The 22977-nt window shown below is 58.0% G+C and overlaps 3 protein-coding genes and 2 non-coding genes across 6 annotated transcripts; 4 read left to right on the top strand and 1 right to left on the bottom strand.

Moving 5' to 3' along the window:
* Positions 1-14956: 14956 nt before the first annotated feature.
* LOC130679407 (40S ribosomal protein S2-like) lies at positions 14957-16134 on the top strand. The gene is made up of 5 exons (XM_057488036.1): positions 14957-15004; positions 15256-15429; positions 15509-15668; positions 15876-15967; positions 16054-16134. Exons 1-5 carry the CDS (start codon positions 14957-14959, stop codon positions 16132-16134), a joined length of 555 nt encoding a protein of 184 aa, XP_057344019.1.
* On the top strand, positions 15059-15192 carry LOC130679414 (small nucleolar RNA SNORA64/SNORA10 family). Its single transcript, XR_008992359.1, has one exon. It is a non-coding gene; the product is annotated as a small nucleolar RNA SNORA64/SNORA10 family (small nucleolar RNA).
* LOC130679415 (small nucleolar RNA SNORA64/SNORA10 family) lies at positions 15693-15815 on the top strand. Its single transcript, XR_008992360.1, has one exon. It is a non-coding gene; the product is annotated as a small nucleolar RNA SNORA64/SNORA10 family (small nucleolar RNA).
* A 170-nt stretch (positions 16135-16304) lies between the features above and the next one.
* LOC118927462 (NADH dehydrogenase [ubiquinone] 1 beta subcomplex subunit 10) lies at positions 16305-18815 on the bottom strand. Of its 2 annotated transcripts, none has more exons than XM_057487836.1 (4): positions 18549-18815; positions 17070-17208; positions 16686-16877; positions 16305-16464 (listed from the first exon to the last, which is right to left on the bottom strand). In XM_057487836.1, exons 1-3 carry the CDS (start codon positions 18694-18696, stop codon positions 16706-16708), a joined length of 459 nt encoding a protein of 152 aa, XP_057343819.1. In that variant the 5' UTR covers positions 18697-18815; the 3' UTR covers positions 16305-16464; positions 16686-16705. The 2 variants fall into 2 exon arrangements, with proteins under 2 accessions (XP_057343819.1, XP_057343818.1); XM_057487835.1 differs by having other exon boundaries at positions 16738-16877; positions 18549-18814.
* A 119-nt stretch (positions 18816-18934) lies between these two features.
* LOC118927461 (60S ribosomal protein L3-like) lies at positions 18935-22785 on the top strand. Its single transcript, XM_036915690.2, has 3 exons — positions 18935-20007; positions 21368-21560; positions 22685-22785. The coding sequence occupies exons 1-3, from the start codon at positions 19897-19899 to the stop codon at positions 22783-22785; spliced, it is 405 nt and encodes a 134-aa protein (XP_036771585.2). The 5' UTR covers positions 18935-19896.
* Positions 22786-22977: the final 192 nt, after the last annotated feature.

Genomic DNA, 22977 nt, shown 5'->3' with positions numbered 1-22977 from the left:
GGGGGCTCCCAGAAACCGAAAACTCCAGGGGAAGCCCCGGTTCGAGGCTGCTGAGGCGTCCCCTCTGGCCTGGAGGGGCGGGTGCGATCCCGGCTGAGCAGACTCGAGCTGGTGGGGTTCGGGGAGTCTTAGAACTACTTGGTGCCCAGTCGCTTTTCTTCCCCCCCAGGATCGCTCTGCATAGCGCGTCTGGCCTCTGATCAGTTGCCCTAGGAAGGGGCCCTGGGTTCCCCGCAGCTTCCTAGAAAGTGCCCACCCGTGGCCCCAACACCCCCGTCCCTGGGAAGAGGACCCCTTCTCCAGAGCCCTGGGGTCTGGAGGAAGTGGATGTCAGGAAGGAGGAAGGTGCCTTGGAGTGAGTGCCCAGGAGTGGGAATGGGCCTCAGCCTCGCAGCGGGGCTCTGCAGCTACCCTGCCCGCACCAGGGACGTACGGAAATGCCGCAGGGAGCAATGTGGGGGAGCACGAAGGGCTGTAGGGAGCACACGGCCCAGCTGCAGCCATCTGTCCTGGTGACTGGTCGCACACCAGCCCCTCCGTGCTGAGGTCAGCACGGGAGGCCCTTCCCAACGGCGCCCTGCCCCTTCCTGGGGGAATGAGGGCTTCCGGATGGGGAGCATCACTCTACCCCGGCAGCTAGTGTCTCCCCAAGCCTGGGGCAGAGGGAAACCAGCCCAGGGTCGCCTGCTGAATCAGTGGGGAGTGGAGGCTGGTGGGATTCTTGACCTCCAGGTGCACCAGATTCTGTTCCCAGATCCGCCACCCCACCACCATCCCCACTTGTTATCATCTGGAGGGGCCTCAGGGAGAACAGGGGGCTGTGGCTCCTGAGCTCTGAAGGGTTGCTGCTGTCGGGGGGGTCCTAAGGAAGTCAGGTGGTGAAGGGGGAGGTGAGTCCACCCTTGGACCCAGCTGGCTGAATCCAGGCAGCGCCGGAGCTTAGGGAGAGGCTGCTGCCCCGCTCGGACAGTGCGGCAGCTCGCGGAGGCATCCCCTCTCCCCCTCGCTGCGGATAGATGGGGAGGCGGAGGGAAGGGGCGCGTGAGGAGGAGCGGAGGGGGCAGGGCAGGAAGGTGGAGGCACGAAGTTCGGAATTCAGAGCCCCCCACTGACCCGTGAGCTGTGACTACAGGGAACTGGGCGGGGGCACTGAGCCGGGCTAATAGGGGCTGCTGGAACCAGAGGGCATCAGAGAGCCAGGGTCCTGAGACCCATCCAGGCCCACCCTAGGCACAAGCTCCAGATCTGGGGGACTGGTCTGGGGAGGATGAGGCCGCTGAGAGGCAACCAGGTCAGACCCCGGCGGGGTCAGACTCCTCAGCTCTGGGGAGGGTTTCTTGGGATGCTGGACTGCTGGCGATGGGAGTCGGGGATTCAGAAGTGTGTTTAACTGCAGTGCCAAAGAGATGTTCTCCTTCATTTTTAGAGTCAGGTACACTGTGGGGAGAGGCGGGCAGATGATGCAGAGGGTCAGGTCCCTGTGCCTCGGGGCCGGCTGGTGCTGACCCCTCACTGGCTGGTGCACGGTGAGCGGGAGCCATGCTGGCTGGGCTTCTGGAATATGTGTGTCCAGGTGCCTTCAAGGGTCCCTGGCAGTGTGCTGACATGTGCAAACGGGGGCTTGGTGTGCTTGCAGTTGCCCTGTGCCTCCGGACCTGTAGCTCCTGGCAGCCAGCTATGACTGTGCAGTGAATCTCTGAAAATGCCCACTTCTGCCTCAGTTTCTCCAGCTGTAAAGAGGGGGCCCAGCTTTGGGTGTGGTCTGGCAATGTTGTCTGCTTTCAGGATGCTGGGTGGGCCTTTCCTGAGGGCAGAGCCCTGTTCTGGGTGGGGGCTGGGTGGTGAGTGGAGGAGGGGCCAGCCTAGGTTTCCAGGACACCTTTCCTGCTGTGTCCTGCCGGTTCCCAGCAGGGACTCCGGCCCCTCCCATGGCCTTGGCAAGTGTGTCTCAGGCTGCTCAAAGTTGGGTTTCACCAAACCATTCCCCTCCCTGGGCCTGTTAGCTCATCCCTTAGGCTCTTGACAGTCCCCCATCTTGGGGACTGTGGCCCAGAGTCCCCAAACTCAGAGAGCATTCGCTCATCTATCCATTCACTCACTAAGCACCTTCTGTTGGCAGGATGGGGCCCGCTGTGGGCTGTGGAGGACTGAGTGCCTTGGAAACCCACGCCCCAGGCTGCCCACCAAGCACTTAGGATGGGAGGTGTGGAGTCCCCAGCCATACGGGCTTCTGGGTGAGCAGGGGATAAGTACCGCAGAAGCCTGGGCCCCTCCCACCACACGCTGCCCGAGCCCCAGGAGCCAGGGCACCCCTACCTGCACCCCTCCCAGCTCCTTCCACTTTCCAAAATGCTGTGATCAAAGTATAGCCCCACCTGCCCCCAGACGGGGCATCCCTCCCACACTGAGACTTTGGGGTGTTTGCCTGTGTGACCCCAGCACCTGCCAAATAGAAGGTGCTTAGTGAGTGAGGGGGCCCCTCCAGCTCTGGGCCGTGTTTACCTGGCTTTCTGCCCAGGGGGGAGCAAGTGCCCATCTGCAGCCCAGCTGCCTGCTCAGCTCCTGACTGAGTCAGGCTATGCGTGGGCAGGCTGGGGTGCTCTGGGCCCCGGTCTCCACTCTGGGTATGTGGGGCCCACTCAGTAATGACTGTCACCTGCTCCTGGCTGCAGGAGCTGTCTGCCAGGTGCCCACCGCCGCCCTAACAATGACTTCCAGGGATTCTTAGGCCTGGGCCTGGCCTGCCCTGGTTGCCCCCGGTCTTGCACCACCTGGCTTGGCCTCTGTACCCTCCTCAGCCTTGGGCCCATATCAGATCCTCGGTCCTGATGTGGCCTCTCCACCCCTGGGCTACTGGGAGCCTCTCCATTTTGGGTCCCAGAGTTGCAATGAGGGAGGTTTTTCAGGAGAGGGAGTGGCAGCTTGTCAGTCACCACTCCCCATCTCTGCCTGGCTGAGCCAGTGACCCCACCAGGCACCGTGGCCACTGTCTGCCACAGGACCCCTCTGTAGTGTGGACTTGGGGTCAGCCAATGTCTGTGTGTAAGAAGAGGTGGGGAGAGAGATGGGGGTATCTGTCTCCAGCAGACAGAGACCTGCCCCTTGTCCCTGCTGGTCCTGGGCCAGAGAACATGCCTGAGGGGCCAGCATGTCTCCAGGCCCCGCTGTCGCCATCAGGGGCGGGGCTGAACTGGACACTGGCGGTTGGGGCAGGGCTAGGAGCCGGTCTCAAGTGACCGTGGTGGAAATGTGGTGGCAGATAAGGGTGAGAAGTACCCACCGCCTCCTCCGCACCTTGGATCTCTGACGGGGGTGGAGGGGAGCGGGCCCAGTTTGCGGTGGCGATGGTGCAAAGGCACATGCTCAGCAGTCCATCCATGTTTCTTCTCCCTGGACACGCCCTTGTCCAAACTTCAGCTCTCTCATGCATGGATGGCTTCAGGGACACCTCTGTTGTTCTTCTGCAAGGAGCTCTCTGCACGCACAACAGCCAGAGGGGTATCTTCAGAGTAAACCATGTACCCTTATTTTAAAACATTCTAATCTTCTCCCCTGGCCCCCATTCCTTCTTGAATGAGGACCAGATGCTTGACCGCAGCTGTTAAGACCCTTTGAAGTGTTCCTCCCCCACCCCACAGCTCCTCTCACCCCTAAGCCTCTGCCTCTCTCAGTTCCTTCCACCTGCCAGGATCTTTCCAACCTCATAGACTTTGCAGTGCTGTTCCCTGTGCCAGAATGCCTTTCCCTGCAGAAGGTGTAGACCAAGAGTTGGGGGGGCCTTAGAATGGGGCAGCTGTGCTCTCACTCTGAGATCATTTTCTCCCTTAGACTCCTTTCCCAGAGCCTGCCATTGTGACCCACTTTTCCCTTTCTGCAGCTTCTTGGACGCAGAGCTGTAGGGCCACTCATTTGGCTTTGGGGCCCCTGCCCAGGTCAGAAGGCAGACTGGCAGCCGCGAGGAGAAAGGGTGAACTGGCTTGGTCTGCTCTGCCTCTCTTTAAGCTCAGTGAAATGGCCCAACCGCCAATGTCCAGGGCCAGGTACCCAGCTGGGTCTCAGAACACACTGAGGGCAGGTGTGGTGGGTCCTTCAGGGTGTGTGTGGGTGCCTCTAATTAAACTCCCTAAACTGCTTCCCCAGCTGCTCAGTAGGTTTCCATGTTGGAATGTTCCAGATGGGGTGAGAAGTATTGATCCAATTATCTTCTTCCTGTTTCACCCAGTGGAGAAGACAGGCCAGGACCCTTTACCCCTCCTACCCCAACCAGCTTGGGATGGGGTAGGTTCCTCACAGCCCTGGGGGTCCAGGAGGGGGCTTGGAGACACCTGGGGAGATGGATGCTTCTACCTGGGGGGCCCCCACCCCATCCCAGAACTTCCGGCCATGGTTGCAGTGGCGATGGTGCAAAGGCACATGCTCAGCGGTCCATCCATGTTTCTTCACCCCATAGGCTGGGGGCCCACAGGACCCTTCCTCCCTGCCCATTGGGATGGGCAGGTGCACCTGGGTGAGAACAGTGTTCTCTGCTCTGGGCCTTGCACACACAGGTACTGGAAGCCCTCAGCAGACCCTCTGACTCAGGCTGGAGAGTGGGAGGTGTTAGAACCTGGACCCACCCTCCCCACTGGCCCAAAAGTACTTTCCTACATGAATCTTCATTTGAGAAGAGGAGAGGAGGCTATCCATATTGTTTGAGCACTCCCCACCTTCAAGGCCCTTGTCTGGCTCCCTCCCTGGCGCAGGCTCTGCCAGCCTGGGGGCCTGGGAGCACAGCTGTGATCACCTGCTGACTCCAAGGTGCCCTCTCCTCTCCGTCCAGTCTAGCCTTCCTGTGGTCAGAGTGGGCAAAGCTGGAGGGCCAGGTGGGCTGACCCTGCTCTTCACTACGGTTGAGGAGGACCTGTGTTTTGGGTGGCAGACTGGTCCTAGGCAGATCCACAGGACCTGGGCATCTTGATGGGTGCGGGTGAAGCCAGGAGAGACTTGATAGTGGGACAGCGAAACGTTTGCTTCTGCAGTTTAGTGCACAGGAGATAACAAAGCATTTCCCATGTGTTATGAGTGCTCTGCCATCATTATCTGTTATCTGGCCTTATCTTGCCAGATACCTTGAGGGGTTGGTGAAGAATGACTGGTGGGAAAATGAGGTTCCCAGAAACAGTCTGGCTGGTACATGTGTTTGTGAGAGAGCGGCTGAGGCCAGGCTGAAACTGGTTTCCAGCTCCCCTACTCCTCTTTCCCCTCTGCATGGTCCCTGGGCTTGTTCCCCTGCATGGCAGGAGATCAGCAGACCATCCCCAGGACTCCCAAGGTGCACACTGAAGCCTGTACCTTACCTCTGCCGCCTGTCACAGGAACGTCATCCATGCCAGTGACTCTGTGGAGGGGGCCAAGAGGGAGATCCTGCTGTGGTTCCAGAGCAATGAGCTGGTGGACTGGGCAGATGAAGGCCACCACGGCAGCATCTACCCAGCCTGAGCGCTCAGGTTGCCTCGGCCCCGCAAGCATCCACCCAGGACCAACTACCTCTGTCGACACACCCACACTCCGCCCACCTGTGCCAGACCACCTCCCAGCCCATCTTCTGCCCCACCCTAGCCCAGAGGGATTGAGCTCACAACTTTATGTGCCTTTCAGTATTGCAAACCAGCAAGAGATTGGACCAAATCCTTTCTGTACTGAAGTGCCAGGCAGCCTTTGGGGTGTCTCCAAAAGTGGATAGTGTGATCGCTCCTCCAAAGGGAGAGTGCATTAAAACACTGCTCTGCATGGAAGTGGAGTGCTTATTATGGTTCCTGCATCTTGAAGGGAGGGAGGAGGCCTTTATGCGAAGTTGTAAGCAGTTTGGAAATAGAAATGGAGCTTACCCTCTCACACACCAGTCGGGGATCGATAACTGGTGAATGTATGAGACGGGCGTGGGCCAGAGACCTTCAGCCTGGAATCTGGGGGAATTCAAGCAGAGACCCAGAGAGGGAGATGTCCTGCCCTACTCCTCTGACCTGCTGAAGGAGCTGCATTTCTTGGGCTGGACTGGAGGTTGGCAGGAATGGGTGGGGCTGAGACCACCCCCAAGGGCACATAGCCTGGTGACCAGGCACCGTCCCATCTTCGTGGTCTCATGGCTGAGGCTGACCAGAGCTGCCTGTCCACCTGTTTTCACGTTGACACTAAACCCATCACAGCTCCCCTCGGGGCCCCAGGTGTGTTCGTTGTCACTGGTCATGCACTGGACACGTCATCACACCTACTGAGGCCAACTTGGTCCTCACTCTGCTTTTTGACATCCTGGGGCCGGATGCCCTGGTCCTGGGTTCACAGCCTCGGTTGCTACCTGTGTCTCCAGGTAATGGCACAGATAAGGTGCCCTGATTTTTCTTCATCTGCCACGAGGCGGGCAATTCTGGGAACTGGCCATGGGGCCGGCCCCGCGGGAGAAAGCCTTCGTTTCTCGTGCCTTCCCCGGCTCTAGTCTCCCCTCTAAGGAGCAGGGAAGGGCGGTGTCAGAGAGCAAGGCCGTTTAAATGCTGCGCGCCCCCTACCGGGCGTTTTCAGTGAACATCGGGGCCCGAGCGCCCGCCGCGTACTGCGGGTTCCGACCGAGGCGGCGGCTCCCCGTCCTGTCGGAAGCACTCGGGAACGCGGACAGCTCGGCGCCCTCTCACCGGCGTCCACAGCGGGGACAGGCCCACGGCACTGCGCTTGCGCCCGCCGCGCAGAACGGGGCCCTAAGTCCCAGCAGGCCGCGCGGCCGCGGTGGGCGGGTCGACCGGGGGAGGGGTCGGGCGCGAGAGGATGGGCGGGGCGGAAGGGGGCCGTGAGGGGCGGGGCGCCCGCGGTGGGCGGGGCGAGCGCTGTCGCTCCGGCGGCTGAGACCCGGCCGTCGCGCCCCACGCGCCGTCCGCGCTTGCTAAGCGCCATAGCCCAGCCGCCGCCCGACGTGGAGGAGGACGACTGCCTCCTCGAGTACCGCCACCTCTTCTGCCCCGACCTGCTCCGGTGAGGCGGCAGGCGCCCGGGGCCACCGCACCGCCCCTCCGGGCCGGGGCGGGAGCGCGCGTGCGGGGCGCCTGTAGGGCGGGGGTCGCCCGCAGCTCGTTGTAAGGCCGCGAAGAGCGGCTCTGGGGCCGGAGCAGCCCCTGGGAATCTCCGCAGCGCGCAGGCTCTGCCAGGCGGCGTTTCAGGTTCTCTTCACCGAAAGTCCTGCGACTTCCTCGTCGACAAGCGCCGGGGCCAGAGGTCAGAAGCTCGCTCTCAAGGGCCGCCGGGGTTTTCTCGCAGGGACAAAGTGGCCTTCATCACCGGCGGCGGCTCGGGGAGCGGGTTGCGGATCGCTGAGGTCTTCATGCGGTGAGCGCTGCCTTGTTCCCCCGCCCCTTGTAGGGATCCCACTGGATCCTGGGATCCCTGGGCGACTTGCTGGTGGGCGGCGGGAACCCTCTAAGCGCGCCGAGAGGGGTCAGACGCCCTCCTGGGGGAGGTCAGACTACGGGGTCTCCTAGAGGTTAGTCCAGCTGGTGTGGCTCTGGCTTCAGCACCCCCATTTGTACAAAGAGGGAGGGTTCACCAGGTTGAGGTCGCCGTAGGGCAGGGCTCTCTGGGCCCTCTCGGAGCCAGGGTTAGGGTGGACAAGTTGACCTCGACACATTGTCTGTTGGGACCCAAGCTCTGTGGCCTCAGGCTCACGTCAGCACTGTGTTTGCTGGGAGACACACTCACCTGGGAGAGAGGCCCAGAGGTAGGCCGGGTTGGAACAGAGGGGGCCTGTTGATCAACTGGGGCTGCTCCCCAGTTTAGTCCAGCCACCCACTTTTCATACCAGAGGTAAGTCCCACTGGATGAGCTTTTGGGATTCAGCCAAACCAGGTGAACTCGTTTTCTAAGTTGGCAACTTTGTGCATGTTGCTTCTCTGAGCAGAGCATGGCCAGCCATGCTCAGGTTGTTTGCAGGAGTAGATGGGGCCTGATTAGCAGGTAATGGCTGCTTCTGTCAGGAGGTGAGGCAGGGAATGCACCCTGACCTCAGAAGGGGTGCTCTCCTTCACTTCAACCTCGAAGGCAGGGGAGGTCAGGGACACGTGGGACTGAGCCAGGAAGACCCAGCAGGCCCCATGCAGATGCCTGGACCCTGAATCCTAGGCTCATGGCTGCTTTGATGCTATGCACATGTTTCGGGCAGGGCCTGCATCCCTGTGTGGCCGAGATGCCTGTGCCAGAGAGGCCTGGCCAGAAACCTGAACCCCTACCTGCCACAGCCACTCAGCCCTGCTCAGGGCCTGTCTCCTCTGCCAGCCGTGCCCTCACCCCTGGACTGGTGCTTCAGCCCAGGAGCCTTGAGGGAGGGGGTTCTGCTGGAGCAGGCAGGAGCCCACCTGATGTGTCCCTCGCACCCACCCTTTGGCTTTGCAGGCACGGCTGCCATACAGTTATCGCCAGCAGAAGCCTTCCAAGAGTTTCAATGGTGAGGGGTCTCTCCTGTGCCCACCCTGTCCGTGGGTGGCTATGGGGTCCAGAGAATGTTGACACCAAAGCCTGCTCCTTTCCAAATATGGAGCTTCAGTGGAAGTGGCCTCCCAGGGACATCTGGGGCTATAAAAAAATTTGGATGAGTGGGTCCTGAGAAGGGGCCCTCATGTTGGGTGGCATTATGGACCCGAGAGAAGTGTTGCAGCTCACCAGGCTTATAAGGTGGTCCGTGTGTGTCCCACTCACGGGGAGGAGAGTCTCACTGCTGCCACAGCTGGTTTCTGGGCAGGGACTGGGAGTCAGCTGGGGTGCCATTAACCTATGACCAGTGACCAATGCCTGGGAGGTGATGGAGAGCGGGGATCCTGGGGCAGGTTGGTAGGGGAGAGAGTGTGGGATGTCTTGGAAATGCCTACCAGGGCTCCTGACCCCTGGAAGTCACCACTTGTCAGCTGCGCATCTGCAGAGTGGGGTCCAGGTTCCCAGCAGAACCTGGACACGTCATCCTCAGCAGGCTCTGAAAGGCTTTTCTTCCAGGACAAGAACACTTGCCTACCTGTTTCTTCCTGTCCGGCTTCTAGGCTGCCAGGAAGCTGGCCTCTGCCACTGGCCAGCGGTGCCTCCCTTTATCTATGGACGTTTGAGTTCCAGCAGCCGTCACAGCTGCCGTGGACCAGGCACTGAAGGAGTTTGGGAAAATTGACATCCTCGTTAACTGTGAGTGTCTGTTGAGTGAGGCCAGGGGGTTCTGAGGGGTTGACAGTACCAGACCTCCCTGTGTGGAGGCCCCAGATGTCTGTCCCAGGCTCCTGAATGCTATCTGGGCCCAAATGCTCCTTCTGGGTCAGTGTAGCTGCCGCAAATTGGACCCTGTGAACCGGGGTGAATCACAGTCAAGAGTGTCTTGAAATTTCCCCTTAAAAAGAAAAGAAATAGACTGTACGAATTTAGTACAGTTTTAGATTTATGGAGTAATCAAGCAGATAGTACACAGAATTCTGCAAATCACCCCTCCCAGGGTTCCTTATTGTTAACATCTTGTGGTTTTTATATTGATGAACCAATATTGACACATATTGTTAACCATAGTCCTTAATTTAAGGTTCACGTTTTGCTGAAATTCCTTCTTAAAACGTCCAGTATATTCGTTTCCTGTGGCTGCCAAAGGACTGCAAGCTGTGGGGCTTAAAACAAGAAGTTGTTTCCCCAGTTCTGGAGGCCAGAAGCCTGAAACCAAGTGCTGGCAGGGCTGCAGTCCTGTGAAGCACCCAGTGGGGATTCTGTCCTGGCCCCTCTCAGCCTCTGGTGCCGCTGGCGTCCTGGGCGCCCCTGGGCTTGGCGTCGCCTCGCTCCAGTCTCTGCCTCCTCCTCCACGCAGCCATCTCCCTGTGTGTCTGTATCCTCTCTTCTTGTTTGAGGACACCTGTCCTTGGCATTAGGCCCACCTGAATAGAGTATGCTCTCATCTTAACTTGATTACATCTGCAAAGATTGCATTTCCCACCAAGGTCAAATGTGCAGGTCCCAGGGGTAAAGACTTCAACGTAGATTTTTGAGGGACACAACCCAATACATCCTCCCTGCCCCTGTCATTCAGGATTTTGTCCGAATGTCCAGGTCTCTCTCCCTGTCCAGCCTGGACTCTAACTACCTAGGGCTCCGGCACCATCTGCTGTCTCCTTCCACCTACAGGTGCGGCTGGAAACTTCCTGTGCCCCGCTAGCGTGTTGTCCTTCAATGCCTTCAAGACTGTGATGGACATCGATGCCTTGGGACTCGGGTGCTTTACGAGAGGTTCTTCCGGGTGCGTGTCCTCTGGGCCGGGCTGCCCCTCCTCTCGCTGCTGGCTCATCGCCTGCTTTGTGTATTGCAGGACCACAGAGGGGTGATCGTGAGCATCACTGCGGCCCTGGGAACCCGGGGGCAGGTGCTCCAAGCGCACGCAGGCTCTGCCAAGGCGGCTGTGGGTACGGGCACCCCCCTGGTCTGCTGCCTGGGTTCCTGTCAAGTCCCCTCCTGTCTGTCCCAGGAGGCCTGCAGTGCCCGTGTGACGCTCAGTCCAGCGATGGGCAGTGGAGAGGCCCGGCCCCAGCCCTGAGCCCCCAATTGCACCCAAGCACCCCCAGGAGGCAGAGCAGCCCTGCTGCTCCCTCATGCCTCCCTTCCTTCCGTGCAGATGCGATGATGAGGCACTTGGCTGTGGAGTGGGGTCCCCAGAACATCGGTGTGAACAGCCTTGCTCCAGGCCCCATCAGTGGCACAGAGGGGTTCCAGTGGCTAGGTAAGGCTTTCGGGGAGCCCAGGCCCCCCACAGGTGCTCCCCGGGGCCCAAGCCTGGGATAAGTGCCGAGTCGTCATGGCTCCCTGGGGCTGGCAGAGTGTCCCCAAGTCAGGGCCAATCCTGGTCAGTGCACATCCCTGAGGGACTGTGGTCAGCTGGACTTACGCAGCTGCTCCCTGGAGGTAGAGGCCACAGGGCCACGGCCCTTGATGTGAGCCAGGCACATGATGAGGCACCCACTGAAGCTTCTAGAACCTTGGCAGGCCGTACATCAGAAAGTCCTGTGCTGCCTCTGTGGTGGTGCTGCCCTGTAGCTGGCCCGCACCTGCTCCCCCAGGATGCTGCTCACGCCCCCAACATTCCCGGATGTAGCTGGGAGGGAGCTGGGCAGGGGAGGGTGGGGGCCATGGGGTTCACGGGGGCTGAGCGTCCTGCTGCCCTCCCCGGCGGCGGCGCCTGGGCCAGCATGAGCGTGAAGGTCCTGGGCAGCGCCCTGCGGAGGCTAGGGGACAAGACGGAGGTCGCCCACAGCGCCCCCTACCCGGGCAGCCCTTTGGCATCCGACCTGAGGGGCGCCGTGCTGGTGGTTGCCGGCGGGGTGGGGCTGACGATCCCCAATGACATCAAGTTGCTGAAGTGTTTTGCACCCTCTGCTAAGCTCTAGGTGATGCGCCACTCCCGCCTTCCGGGGTCACCTGTGTCCTTGGCCCCCCCCTTACCAAAACTGCACGGGGAGTTAATAGATAAGAAGTTAAGAAGTAAGATTCTTCTTTTTTTTTTTTTGTACATAATTATTTTTTATTGAAGGGTAGTTGACACACAGTACTACATTAGTTTCAGGTGTACAACACAGTGATTCAACATTTATATACATGATAATTCTAGGTACCAGCTATCACCATACCAAGTTGTTACAATATTTTGACTATATTCCTTACGCTATACTTACATCCCGGTTACTTATTTTACAATTGGAAGTGTGTACTTTTTTTGTGTGTGTGAGGGCATCTCATATTTATTGATCAAATGGTTGTTAACAACAATAAAATTCTGTATAGGGGAGTCAATGCTCAATGCACAATCATCAATCCACCCCAAGCCTAATTTTCGTCAGTCTCCAATCTTCTGAAGCATAACGAACAAGTTCTTACATGGAGAACAAATTCTTACATAATGAGTAAGTTACATAGTGAACAGTACAAGGGCAGTCATCACAGAAACCTTCGGTTTTGCTCATGCATTATGAACTATAAACAGTCAGTTCAAATATGAATACTCATTTGATTTTTATACTTGATTTATATGTGGATACCACATTTCTCTCTTGATTATTATTATTTTTAATAAAATGCTGAAGTAGTAGGTAGATACAAGATAAAGGTAGAAAACATAGTTTAGTGTTGTAAGAGAGCAAATGTAGATGATCAGGTGTGTGCCTGTAGACTATGTGTTAATCCAAGCTAGACAAGGGCAATAAAACATCCACGTATGCAGAAGATTTCTCTCAGAACAGGGGGGGTGAGGTTCTAAGCCTCACCTCTACTGATCCCCAATAAGAAGATTCTTAATTTACTATTTAACAAACAGACAATAACTCAGCTCACCCTGAAAGCAACACAAGCAGCCTTGATTGATATGCTCCCAAACCAAGAAACTGCTATTCTAAGAAAGGATCAAAGCAGTAAATTTCTTATGCTAACTCTGCAAAATAGTCTGGAAACCTGATAAGAAACCTAGTGTCTCTTTAAAAATAAACATCTAGAGACCATTTGGTGGGTCTGCATCCCCAGCTCTTTGTCTCTCAACCGCCTATAAACCCCCTAGACAACGCACCACCCCGGCTCTCCTGTCCCCCCCACCCCCGGGCTCTCCCGAGCCAGGAGGTCTGTCTGTCCTCTCACCGTCTCTCTCAGTAAGTCTTCCTGGCTCCCCTACCTGGACTGCTAAGCTCATTCTTGACTCCGCAAACGAGAACCCCGGCCTCAGTGGGAGGGCGCTGGCATGGCCGGGTCCCCAGGGAGCTGCCTCCCTCTGCAAGGTCTGTTCGCCCTCGGTCAGTGCCCACTGCCATTACAGTGCCAGCTTGAGCCCTCTGCCCCCCATACCCATGCTCGCCTGTCCCAGGCCAAGTCCCTTCATCCAATGAAGAGTCTGCGCCTCCGCAGGGGCAGGGCAGCGGCGGGCGGCCCCAGCACCATCCCCGCCGGGAGGCCACTCGGCAGAGGGAGTTCCCTTGCTATTTAACGGTGCCCCTTGTTCCCAGAGAGCGGAATGTGTTGGTGTCAAGTCCACCAGCAAGGCAGCGAGCGGGTCCTTGTGAGGCTGCAGCGAAAAGAGAATCGCGCAGCAGCTTAGGGTGGGCGGCGCAGCGGCAGGAAGCAGAGGCGATGGGGAGCTCAACCTCCGTCCTGCAGGGAGGAGGCCCCGGCCTGGATCGCCGGCGGCTGCCCCTTAGGCTGGGATGCGCACCATCCAGCAGGGGCTCTTGTTACAGGGAGCACCACCCGTTGGGAGGCAAGGTGGCCTGGCCCCAGGGGGCGGGAGTCCGGAAACAGGAGGCAGGAGTAACCCTGTGTTACTGGGGAGGCGGGGTGCTCCAGGGGAACAACCCATAGACCTGTGGGGACCGTGTACGAGGAAGTTCAGGTCGGGACTGGCCTGTGATTGTGGAGAGCCCAGGGCAGAAGATGGTCCTCTCAGCAGGTGGTCTGCCCCCCCCCATGCCTGCTCTCTGAGGGCTGGGCTGGCTGATTGGCTGATGCCGCCCGCGTTCTCAGGGCGGATCCTAGGTCTCCTGAGTCAAATGCTGGTCTTCAGAAATGGCAACAGTATCGGGTGAGGCTGTCAGTGTCCGTCGGTGTAATTCACATAACGGCCGTGACATAAGAGGGGGAGGCTGAAAGGATCTGAATGGCGGTAAGGCTTCTGCATTTACTTGAAGTGATAAAATACTGGTCATAAGCAGGTGGTACACAATTAGGCATGTATACTGTAATCCTCAGAACAACCTCTTAGAAAAATCAAGGAGGTACACCAAAAGTCAATAAATACATTAAAATACTAAAAAATATTCAAACAGTTGGCCCTTGAACAACATGCGTTTGAACTGTATGGGTCCACTTATATGTGAAGTTTCTACAATAAATATATTGGAAAACTTAAAAAAAAAAAGACATGGTCAAAGCGCTCAAGGCAGCCTAAGGGCGGGTGTGATTTTTGTCCCAGGCGCTGACCCCCGCGGGGGGGGTGGGCACCGGGCCGCGAGCCCCGAGACCCCTTTCGCGCGCCGTGTCCCGGCGAACCCGGAGCGCGCGCCGCCAGCGCACAACGCCCGCCTCGCCCCAGGCCCAGGCGCGCTGGCAGAGGGAGTCAGTCCGGTGGGGAAGCCGCGGACTCCGGTCGCTCGCTCGCTCGCTCACCGGAGAGACCTCGCGGATCGCCCGCCATGGGAGGTTTTCTGAGCCGTGTCGTGGGAGGGCTTGTCCCGCAGCTGGTGGGGGCTCTTCTCTTACAGGTGGTGGGAGCCCTTCTCATCAAGCTGCTGGGATTTCTCCTCACCGACCTGGGGGGGAAGACTTCTCCCCAATCTCCGCCCATCGGCCCGCCCGGCCTTCCTCGGCAGCTCCGCCCCGCCCCCCCCTCGGCACGATGCGATCCCATTCACTCCTTGGTCCACCGACGACAAGGAGGTGCGTCCGGGCCAACCGCGTGGGACGGGCCCGTGGACGGTGCCTGGCAGGCGGCCCTGGTCACCGGCGCCTTTTCCGCCTGCAGTGGATTCCTGTCACCAAGCTGGGCCGCCTGGTCAAAGATATGAAGATCAAATCGCTGGAGATCTCTCTCTTCTCACTTCCTATCAAGGTAACACGAGGGCCCTTTGTCCCTGGAACGGGCTTTGGGCAGGTGGGGTCCCAGGGAGCTTTTTTCTCGGGGTGGAGGGATGAGACCTGCCTTTGAGGGGCTCCAGGCTCCACGTTTGAGAGGTGGTGTGGTGCGTGGGTGTCCCACATCTCACATTGGTTTTCCACCTGGAGAGTAAAGACTGGACGAGCGGCTTGGTTTGTTGAAGGGCTCCCAGTGACGTGTGGTTGTGGATGGGCATTGTTTTAAACTCGATAAACGTATTCGCCACAAATCTTTTCCCTTGTAGAAGTCTGAAATAATTGACTTTTTCCTGGGGGCATCTCTCAAGGATGAGGTCTTGAGATTATGCCTGTGCAACAGCAGACCCGAGCTGGTCAGTGGACCAGGTTCAAGGTAGCCCAGTCGTCTTGTGCTTTTCTGGGCCGTTTCTTTCCGGGGTTTTGTGAGACTCTCTCAGCTCTGCACAGTCACACTAGTTGACACACATGTGACTTTCATAATGGGGAGAGAGAGAAAGGAGCTCCTCAGGACCTCAGATTAGCCTTATGGTGGCTACTCTTCCCTTGAGGAGCATGACAGGCCCTGGGTGGTAGTTACTGTTGGTGTGCAGGCGAGTGGCTCACCAGCCAGCTTTCTCGTCTTAGGCGTTTGTTGCCATTGGAGATTACAACAGACATGTTGGCTTGGGTGTTAAGTGCTCCAAGGAAGTAGCCACTGCCATCCGTGGGGCCATCATTCTAGCCAAGCTCTCCATCGTCCCTGTGCGGCGAGGCTACTGGGGGAACAAGATTGGCAGGCCTCACACTGTCCCTTGTAAGGTAGGTGGGTGCTGATGAGTGGTGGGCCCTGTAGTGGTGCAGACTCCAGCCCATCTCCTGTTTCCTCCACCATTTCCAGGTGACTGGCCGCTGTGGCTCTGTGCTGGTGCGCCTCATCCCTGCCCCCAGGGGCACTGGTATCGTCTCTGCCCCTGTGCCCAAGAAGCTGCTGATGATGGCTGGTATTGATGACTGTTACACTTCAGCCAGGGGCTGCACGGCCACCCTGGGTAACTTTGGTAGGTGTCCCACACATAGGCTGTGGCCTCTCGGCTCTCCTCAATCACTGTGTTCTTGGTGTACTTTGAGAGAGAGGGAGAGTCATGCCTTCCTAATGCTTGGCAGACTGGCCCAAAGTGGCCTCTCTTCCTAGGAGTGCAACAGCTGCCTGCACGTGGGGTTTTCAGTGACCCCCCACCAACCGTCTTATGCTCTCCCTTTTCCAGCTAAGGCCACCTTTGATGCCATCTCCAAGACCTATAGCTATCTCACCCCTGATCTCTGGAAAGAGACAGTGTTCACCAAGTCTCCATACCAGGTACTGCCTGCCCTGCCACCATTTTACCTAGCCAGGTGTAGAGGTGGTATGCCCAGCTGCAACCAAAGCGTTTTCTGTCTTTTTAGGAATTCACTGACCATCTTGTAAAGACCCACACCAGAGTCTCTGTGCAGAGGACCCAGGCTCCAGCTGTGGCCACCACATAGTTTACTACAAGTAAAATAGAGTAAGTTGCCTACTCAATAGTTGGCTTTTGTTTCTTTCTCTCACAAGTTTGGTGATGACTGAATGTGGAAGAGAGATGGGAGGCAATGACAGGAATTAGCGTAAAGCTCATCAGTGTGTCGGGGGTAGAGACTGAAGGTGACATGAGAAACAGCTTTCATGACTCTATTTTTGTAATAGTGACAGTGTGTGGGAGCTTCAGCCACCTCAGGCAGCAGCTGCCTCTTCAGCAGCTTTTCTCTCTGCCAGCATCCTCTGCTTCTGTTTTGCCAGGCACTTCCTGGCAGAATAGTGGGCACCCAGGTCGTGATCTAGGAACAAGACGGGAGGGAAATCATGGGCCACTTCGGCCATGATAGGGACTGAGGTCTTCACACACAGGCTGGGCGGCTGAGCAGAAAGGGGCCAAGCAGTTTCTCAGTTGCTGCACCCCACTGGCCGGCCTGACTGCAAGCTTTGGGTGTGGTGGTGGAAGGGAATCACATGCGGCATGCAGTTGGAAAGCACTGTTAACAAGACTAGTAGCCCACACCTGCGTGGGGACTGGGAGGACTAGGGGTCAGGCTGGGGTGGAGCTTGCTTACAGCGGTCCTGGTAAGCCTTGGCCACCTGGGTAAACTGCTCCACTTCGTTGGCACAGTTCTGCCTGTAGCTCTCACCTTCCCTCTGCTGACAAGCCTTCAGCCTTTCCTGGATGATGTTAACAATTTCTTGATCGACTTTGCTGAAAGTGAAAGGGACAAAACATGGTCCACAAGGAATCCCTTCCCTGTCCCCAGGGAAAACAATGAAAGCAGGACCACACAGCCCTGTGGGATATGCCATCCCATCTCCTAAAGGAATGATGGCCCAGCAGGATATGTCTGTGTAGGGCTCGGTATTCCCTGACAGAATGAAACCAAAAGGCAGGACGTACTAATCTCTTCTCCACTGCATTTCTGCTTCAAACATGCACAAGACGTCTTCCTCCTGGCACTCGGTGATGTCCGGCACACGGCGGAACTCCCGGTGGTAGTAGTAATACCTGTTCTTTGCATGCTGCCTCTCTATAAACCCTGCAGAGAGAAAATCCCAGACTTAACTCCCTGCTGGTTTGGACAGGCCACAGTTTGGGCTCTTGGCTTTGTTATTTCACATAAGCCACGGAAAGGGCAAAATTCCCAAATGTTCTCAGCTTTTACAAGACTGGCAAAAGGTGTGCGCTGGCACAGTCCAGTCCTGCGAAGAACGGGGCTACAGAAGGTGAGGGCTGTTTATGGAGAGCCTCCTGCCAGCCAGGCACCATCTGGTTCCACATGCATTATCTCACTTTGTCCCCACAGCAACCCTATGTGCAGCAAGTCCTTTTCATTTACAGACAGGACTGAGGCCCAGAGAGACAGGAGGATTCGGAACCCAAGGACTCTGCAAGCCCACGCTCTGCTATAGGTTGTGGCAGCTGGCCCACCTTCCCCACAGCACAGAGACTCCACTGTGTAGACAGAAGCCATGACGAGCCACCAGCAGGGATTCTAGGCCCACATCTGCCACCACTGGCCTTCAGTCTTTTAACTTCCCCATTGGTAAATTAACAGGTCGGACCTAGCGGGACTTCAAACATCCAGACATGTAAGGTGCTACCAAAAAAGCAGCTCCGACGCTGTGCCTACTTGATCCTCCCTAAGAGCTGCCAGAGCATGCTATGCACCCCAAACGTTTTTGTTGTTTAATGACAGAACTGACTGATTTAAATGCACGGATGAGCTGCTTGCCACTCGTGGCTGAAGGCGGAACTTGCGGTAGCTGCTGCCCCGTGGAGCTAGCTGGTGGAACCACAAACTGGGCAGCGAAGAACTTTTTTAAACATCTGCCTGGTTCGGGCCAGAGGTGGCGGGAATGTGGGCAGGTATCAAGCGTGGCACACACGGAGGGCACCTCACAGCACACGGAGGTTGAGGGGCCCTCAGCCATCACCTGCCCACCGCGGTCATTTTGCAGGCGTGCAGAGGATTTAGCGGAGAACCCCTTCATTTCGACACCCATTTGCTGACCGCCTACTGTGCACAGCGCAGGATGAAAAGCGAGCAGGAAGACTGAGATCTAACGAGACTTAGGACACGGATGGCTGCGATCCGCAAACCTCTAATATTTGGACGAGGCCGGAGAGCAGGGGTGCGCGGAGGGTTTCCCAGGCGCCGGGGGCTGGGAGGCGGTGTAGGGGCGGGGGCGTTCCGGCGGCGAGGCCTCAGGTGCCGTGGGGGTCCAAGGAGGCGAAGAGGCCCGCAGGTGCCCGGGTGGGGGCCCAGGGGAGCGGCGAGGTGTCGCGGCAGAGCGCCCGGGACCGGATGCGGGGGGCTCTGAGGGGCAGTGGGGCGGCCAGGGGGCGGGGGCGGCGAGGCCCGGGTGGGGCCGTTACCTCTCACGAAGGTCACGGGCCGGTCCACGAGGAGGTCGAAAGCCTTTGCCAAGTAGGTGACGGGGTTGGGCAGCGAGGTCCGCGGCGAGGGCGCCGGCGTCCGACGAGGGGGCTCGGGATACACGTCCTTGTCCCAGCTGTCCGGCATGGCGTCGGCGCGCAGCGAGCTCGCCTCCGGACGCGCTGCCCGGGGCTCCGCCAGGCTCCCGCGGCCTAACGGCCGCAGCGCAGGACGCCCGAGCGCGACCTCGCCTGCGCAGGGCGGCCTGAGTCCCGAGGCACCATGGGACTTGTAGTTCGTCTGGCCGCCCCCGTGCGGGCTGTGGCAACGCCTCACGGCGGGTGCGCATGCGGCCTTCCGCCCAGGCCTGCGTTTCTGAAACGCCTAGTCTGTGGGGGCGCTGGTCTCGGTGAAGGAAACACCCCCTATTACTTTATAGGTGACAGACACAGGAGTAGGTAAACCATGCATTCCGATCCGATGGCGTGCAGGCACGTGCCAGCTGCACAAGCGATCAAGGTGAACACAGCTGGGCTTTCCTGGAGAATTCAGGCGGGGAGAGCAAATGACTAACACCACAAAGTCAACAACTAACACAAACTACCAAATGTCCTACTCTTACAGGAAGCCTTCCTGGGTTGCCCATTCCCTATGGCCTTCTCTGGGCTCCGTTGTGTTTGCTAGAACCCTCATAGACTGGCTGGTGTTGGCAACCTGGGGCATTGCCTGGGTCTTAGCAGGGGCAGGGCTTGCCCTCGGGGCCCCCCCCCCATAGGGAGAGGTTGTTCCTGCCTTGGGCACAGGGTGTTCTGTTCTGGTTCTGATGGTTCCATCCTGGCTCTGAGCATCATCCTACCCCTGGTGCAACTCACTGCCCAGGACCCTGCTGGCTGCCTTCGGTGATCTGCATACCTGGCATTGCCCTTGTCCAATACCAGAGATGATGCTGGTCACCTCCTGCCCAGAGGCTGGGGCCGGGGACACAGAGCCATCCACTCAGTGGACGCACGGCCTCTGGAATCACACAGGGGTCAAAGCTTCGCATCATGAACTCTTAGAAACACACACTGTCAGACCCAAAGAATTGTGCTGTTGGCCTGCAACAATGGCCTGAACAAGGGGACCCAACAGAGGCAGACCCGATGGAGCTGCTGCAGTCGCCATGAACTGAACTAACAAGTGTGAGCTTGCCCACCAGAAGAATACGAGAGAGCAGAGTACGCGGTTAAGGGAAAGGGACCAGGCGATGGCTTTCTGCGGGGCGCCATAGCAGAGGGGCTTGGAGCTCAGGCAGCGGAGCCGAGAAAGACAAACGAGAGGGAAGAACCAAACCAGCTTTGTGGCTCCATGTCCCTCTGGCCCTTGGCTGGTGTGCCTGGAGCCAGTCCTGCCACACGGAGCATCTTGGGGCACTCATGGGTCCCAGCTCTGATGGACTCCTTGGGCCTTGAATCTGAGGTGGGTCTCTTCTGTGCTTTCTTCCTTCAGGTAGCCTCTCTCCCACTGGACCCTTCCTGGGGGTGAGGGGGTTACCCCTTTCCAGTGACGTTATTCGTGTGGGGCTCAGCCCAAAGTATAAAAGTACCTTTGTAATTCAAAAACAACATCGAAAATAAATTATTGTAGAATTTTAGTAGCATCAAGCAGTGCAAAATCCACACACCCTCAAAAGACATCTTAGGCCTATAAAATGGGTTCTGCAACTACAAAATTTTATAATCATAGACTCTTTGAATCAAAAAAGAACAGTTTCAATCCCTTTTTTATTCAAAACTGAAGTTCATAAACGTATCTGAATGTTTTTGGATCATACCTATTAGAGTCAAGGGCTCTTCATGGTGAATCACGACCCAGGCAGTGTCATCCCTCCCCGCCCCCACATCTGTCCAGTTCAGGCTCACAGCCTTCAGACAGGACAGGAGGTCCCTCTGCCTCAGTGTCGGCCGCCTAGACTGAGGCCCTCCTCTCAGCAGCCGCCTGGGTTCCTTGACCCCCTACCAGGGTGGCCAAGCTGTCCACGTCCTGGAAGGGTCACGTGAGGCAGAAAACAAAGTGGGTGTGACCGAGTCCCAGAGCCCTTGAAAAGAGTGCCAGCCTTATCTCAATGTCCCCGCTCCAGGCTGCCCATCTGATGCCCCACTTCATCCTGCCCTGGGCCAAGCCTGTTTCTGGCACCAGAGACCGTGCCTGCCACAGATGACCTAGCACCCCTGCCAGGGGCTAAATCTGGGATCTGGCTTCTGTATGTCCTGGCCCTGTCACTCGACCTCCGGAGCCTGGTGGGGAGGCCCCTTCCGTTCCTGACCTGCAGGGACCCGCCACCATGGTCAGTGGTCTGGGGGTGCTGGAGCCGGAGCAAGCCGGCCTCCTGGGGAAGGGCAGGTGGGCCTCTGGAGTCTCTCCCAGCAGGGATGGTCCTTGGTCCTTGGTCCTGTGAGGCAGTAGGTGATTGGCGAAGACAGCAGGGGCCGGAGCTCTGGCTGACAGGCCTAGAAGGGACAACAAGGTGGACAGATGGCAGCGGACCCACCATAGTCCTTAGCCCCAGTGGGGGCCTGCCCTTTCTGAGCCCAGCCAGGCCAAGCCCGCTGAGGCAGGAAGTCTGTGGGTGAGGAAAGCCTGGTGCTGCCTCTGTCCCTGTGACACTGCCCCTGGGCAAACCTTCCCCTCCTCTCCTGTAAGCAGATGGAGGCCCTGCAGACCACAGGGCTTCAGTCTGGGGTCTCTAGCCCGCTCCTCCAGCTCTGGGAGCTGAGGCCATGCAGCTGACCCCACCAGGGAGACACCAGGTCTGACCTCCTTCCCCTCTGGCACCCAGTCCCACAGGAAGTTCTCTGCCCCTCGGCATGGACACCTGGGCTTCCTGCCCCACAAGAGGAGCCGCCGGCACCGGGGCAAGGTGAAGACGTGGCCTCGGGATGACCCCAGCCAGCCTGTGCATCTCACAGCTTTCCTGGGCTACAAGGCTGGCATGACACATACTCTGAGAGAGGTGCACCGGCCGGGTCTCAGTGAGTGGGCGCAGGGGACCTCGGGGGTGGGCGGAGCGTCCCTGAGCACCTCCAGCTGCGCCTGGGCTCCAGGAGGGGACACAGCCACAGAGGGCGAGGTCCTGCCAGTGAGGATCAGTCAGCATGCCCCACCATCAAGCGCTGACCCCTGGCCACCCCTCGAGGTGGGTTCTGCCATTGTCCCCAGTTTACAGGTGAGGAAACTGAGCAGTTATGAGACTTGGCAGTGGCCCGGTTAGTGAGTGTTAGAGCTGGGATTCAAGGCAGTGCCCAGGATACTTTTTGTTTTGAACTTACTGCAGATCGACATGTGGTTGTGAGCAATAGACCCTTCACCCAGTTCCGGTTCCCCAGTGGGAATGTCTTATAAAACAATGGTGCTATGTTGGCAGGATGTTGACATAGATACAACTACCCATCCTGTTTAGGTTTCCCCAGTGGTGTGTGTGCATTTCATTCTGTGCGGTTCTGTCATGTGTAAATGTGGGGACCCACCACCTCAGAAAACCATCTCCACAGGGGCCCTCCTGGTGCCCCTCTGGAGCCACAGCCACCCCACCCTTCTGGCAACCCCTTGGCTGCCCTTCTTCTCTCCTAAAACATTGTTTAAACACATACCTCTTTCCCATTGTATCAGTCTTAGTGGTGACAGCTGTCAAATCATGGGTTTTGGACAAGTTACAGGCTTTTTTCTAGAACTCTTCAACATACATTCATCATCGTTAAAGTAGCATGTTTGTCCACGCTCCACTAAAGGAGGCCCAGCTCTACCCCTTGGGAGGTGCTGCCTGGCTGCTGCTCTCCTAGTCCATTCCTGGAGGGCCTGGAGGGGGAAACTGAGGCAGGGAGCGGTGAGGCCTGGCCTGAGGTCTTAGAGTCAGAGTTAGCATGGGCCACCTGTGGGGGCCTGAGCAGCAGCTACTCCATGCCCAGGGCAGAATGGGCAGACGAGGGGCAAGGAGTGAGCAGGCTGAGGGGCATGAGGCTCTGTTCCCTGCAGCCCTGGGCATGGCGATCCGTCCCCGCTCAGGCAGAAGGGGCTGCAGCTGGCCCCTCCCCTCTGTCCCCTTCCCCATGAGCCCCAGGGGCCCACCTCTATGCCTCTGTCTCTGGGTCTCTTCCAGAGATTTCCAAGAGGGAGGAGGTAGAGGCGGTGACGATCGTGGAGACACCGCCTCTGGTGGTGGTGGGCGTCGTGGGCTTCCGGGTCAGCTGGTGCCCCTAATGGGTCAGGGAGGGACGAGGAGGCTGTTAGGCCAGTCCAGGGCATCCTGACATTTAGTGGCATGTCAGGATCTTGATGGGAGGGAGCACCATCTGAGAGTATGCAAGTGTCTCAGGAATCAGCCTCCATCAGCTCTGCCTCCCCACGCTCTCCCAGCCTCCAGGATGGAACGCCCCCTCTCATTCATTTAAA

This window comes from Manis pentadactyla, chromosome 10, assembly GCF_030020395.1.
Source record: "Manis pentadactyla isolate mManPen7 chromosome 10, mManPen7.hap1, whole genome shotgun sequence".
NCBI classification, from domain to species: domain Eukaryota; kingdom Metazoa; phylum Chordata; class Mammalia; order Pholidota; family Manidae; genus Manis; species Manis pentadactyla.
Note: the sequence above shows the minus strand (reverse complement) of the source record. Positions and strands in the feature narration are given on the sequence as shown.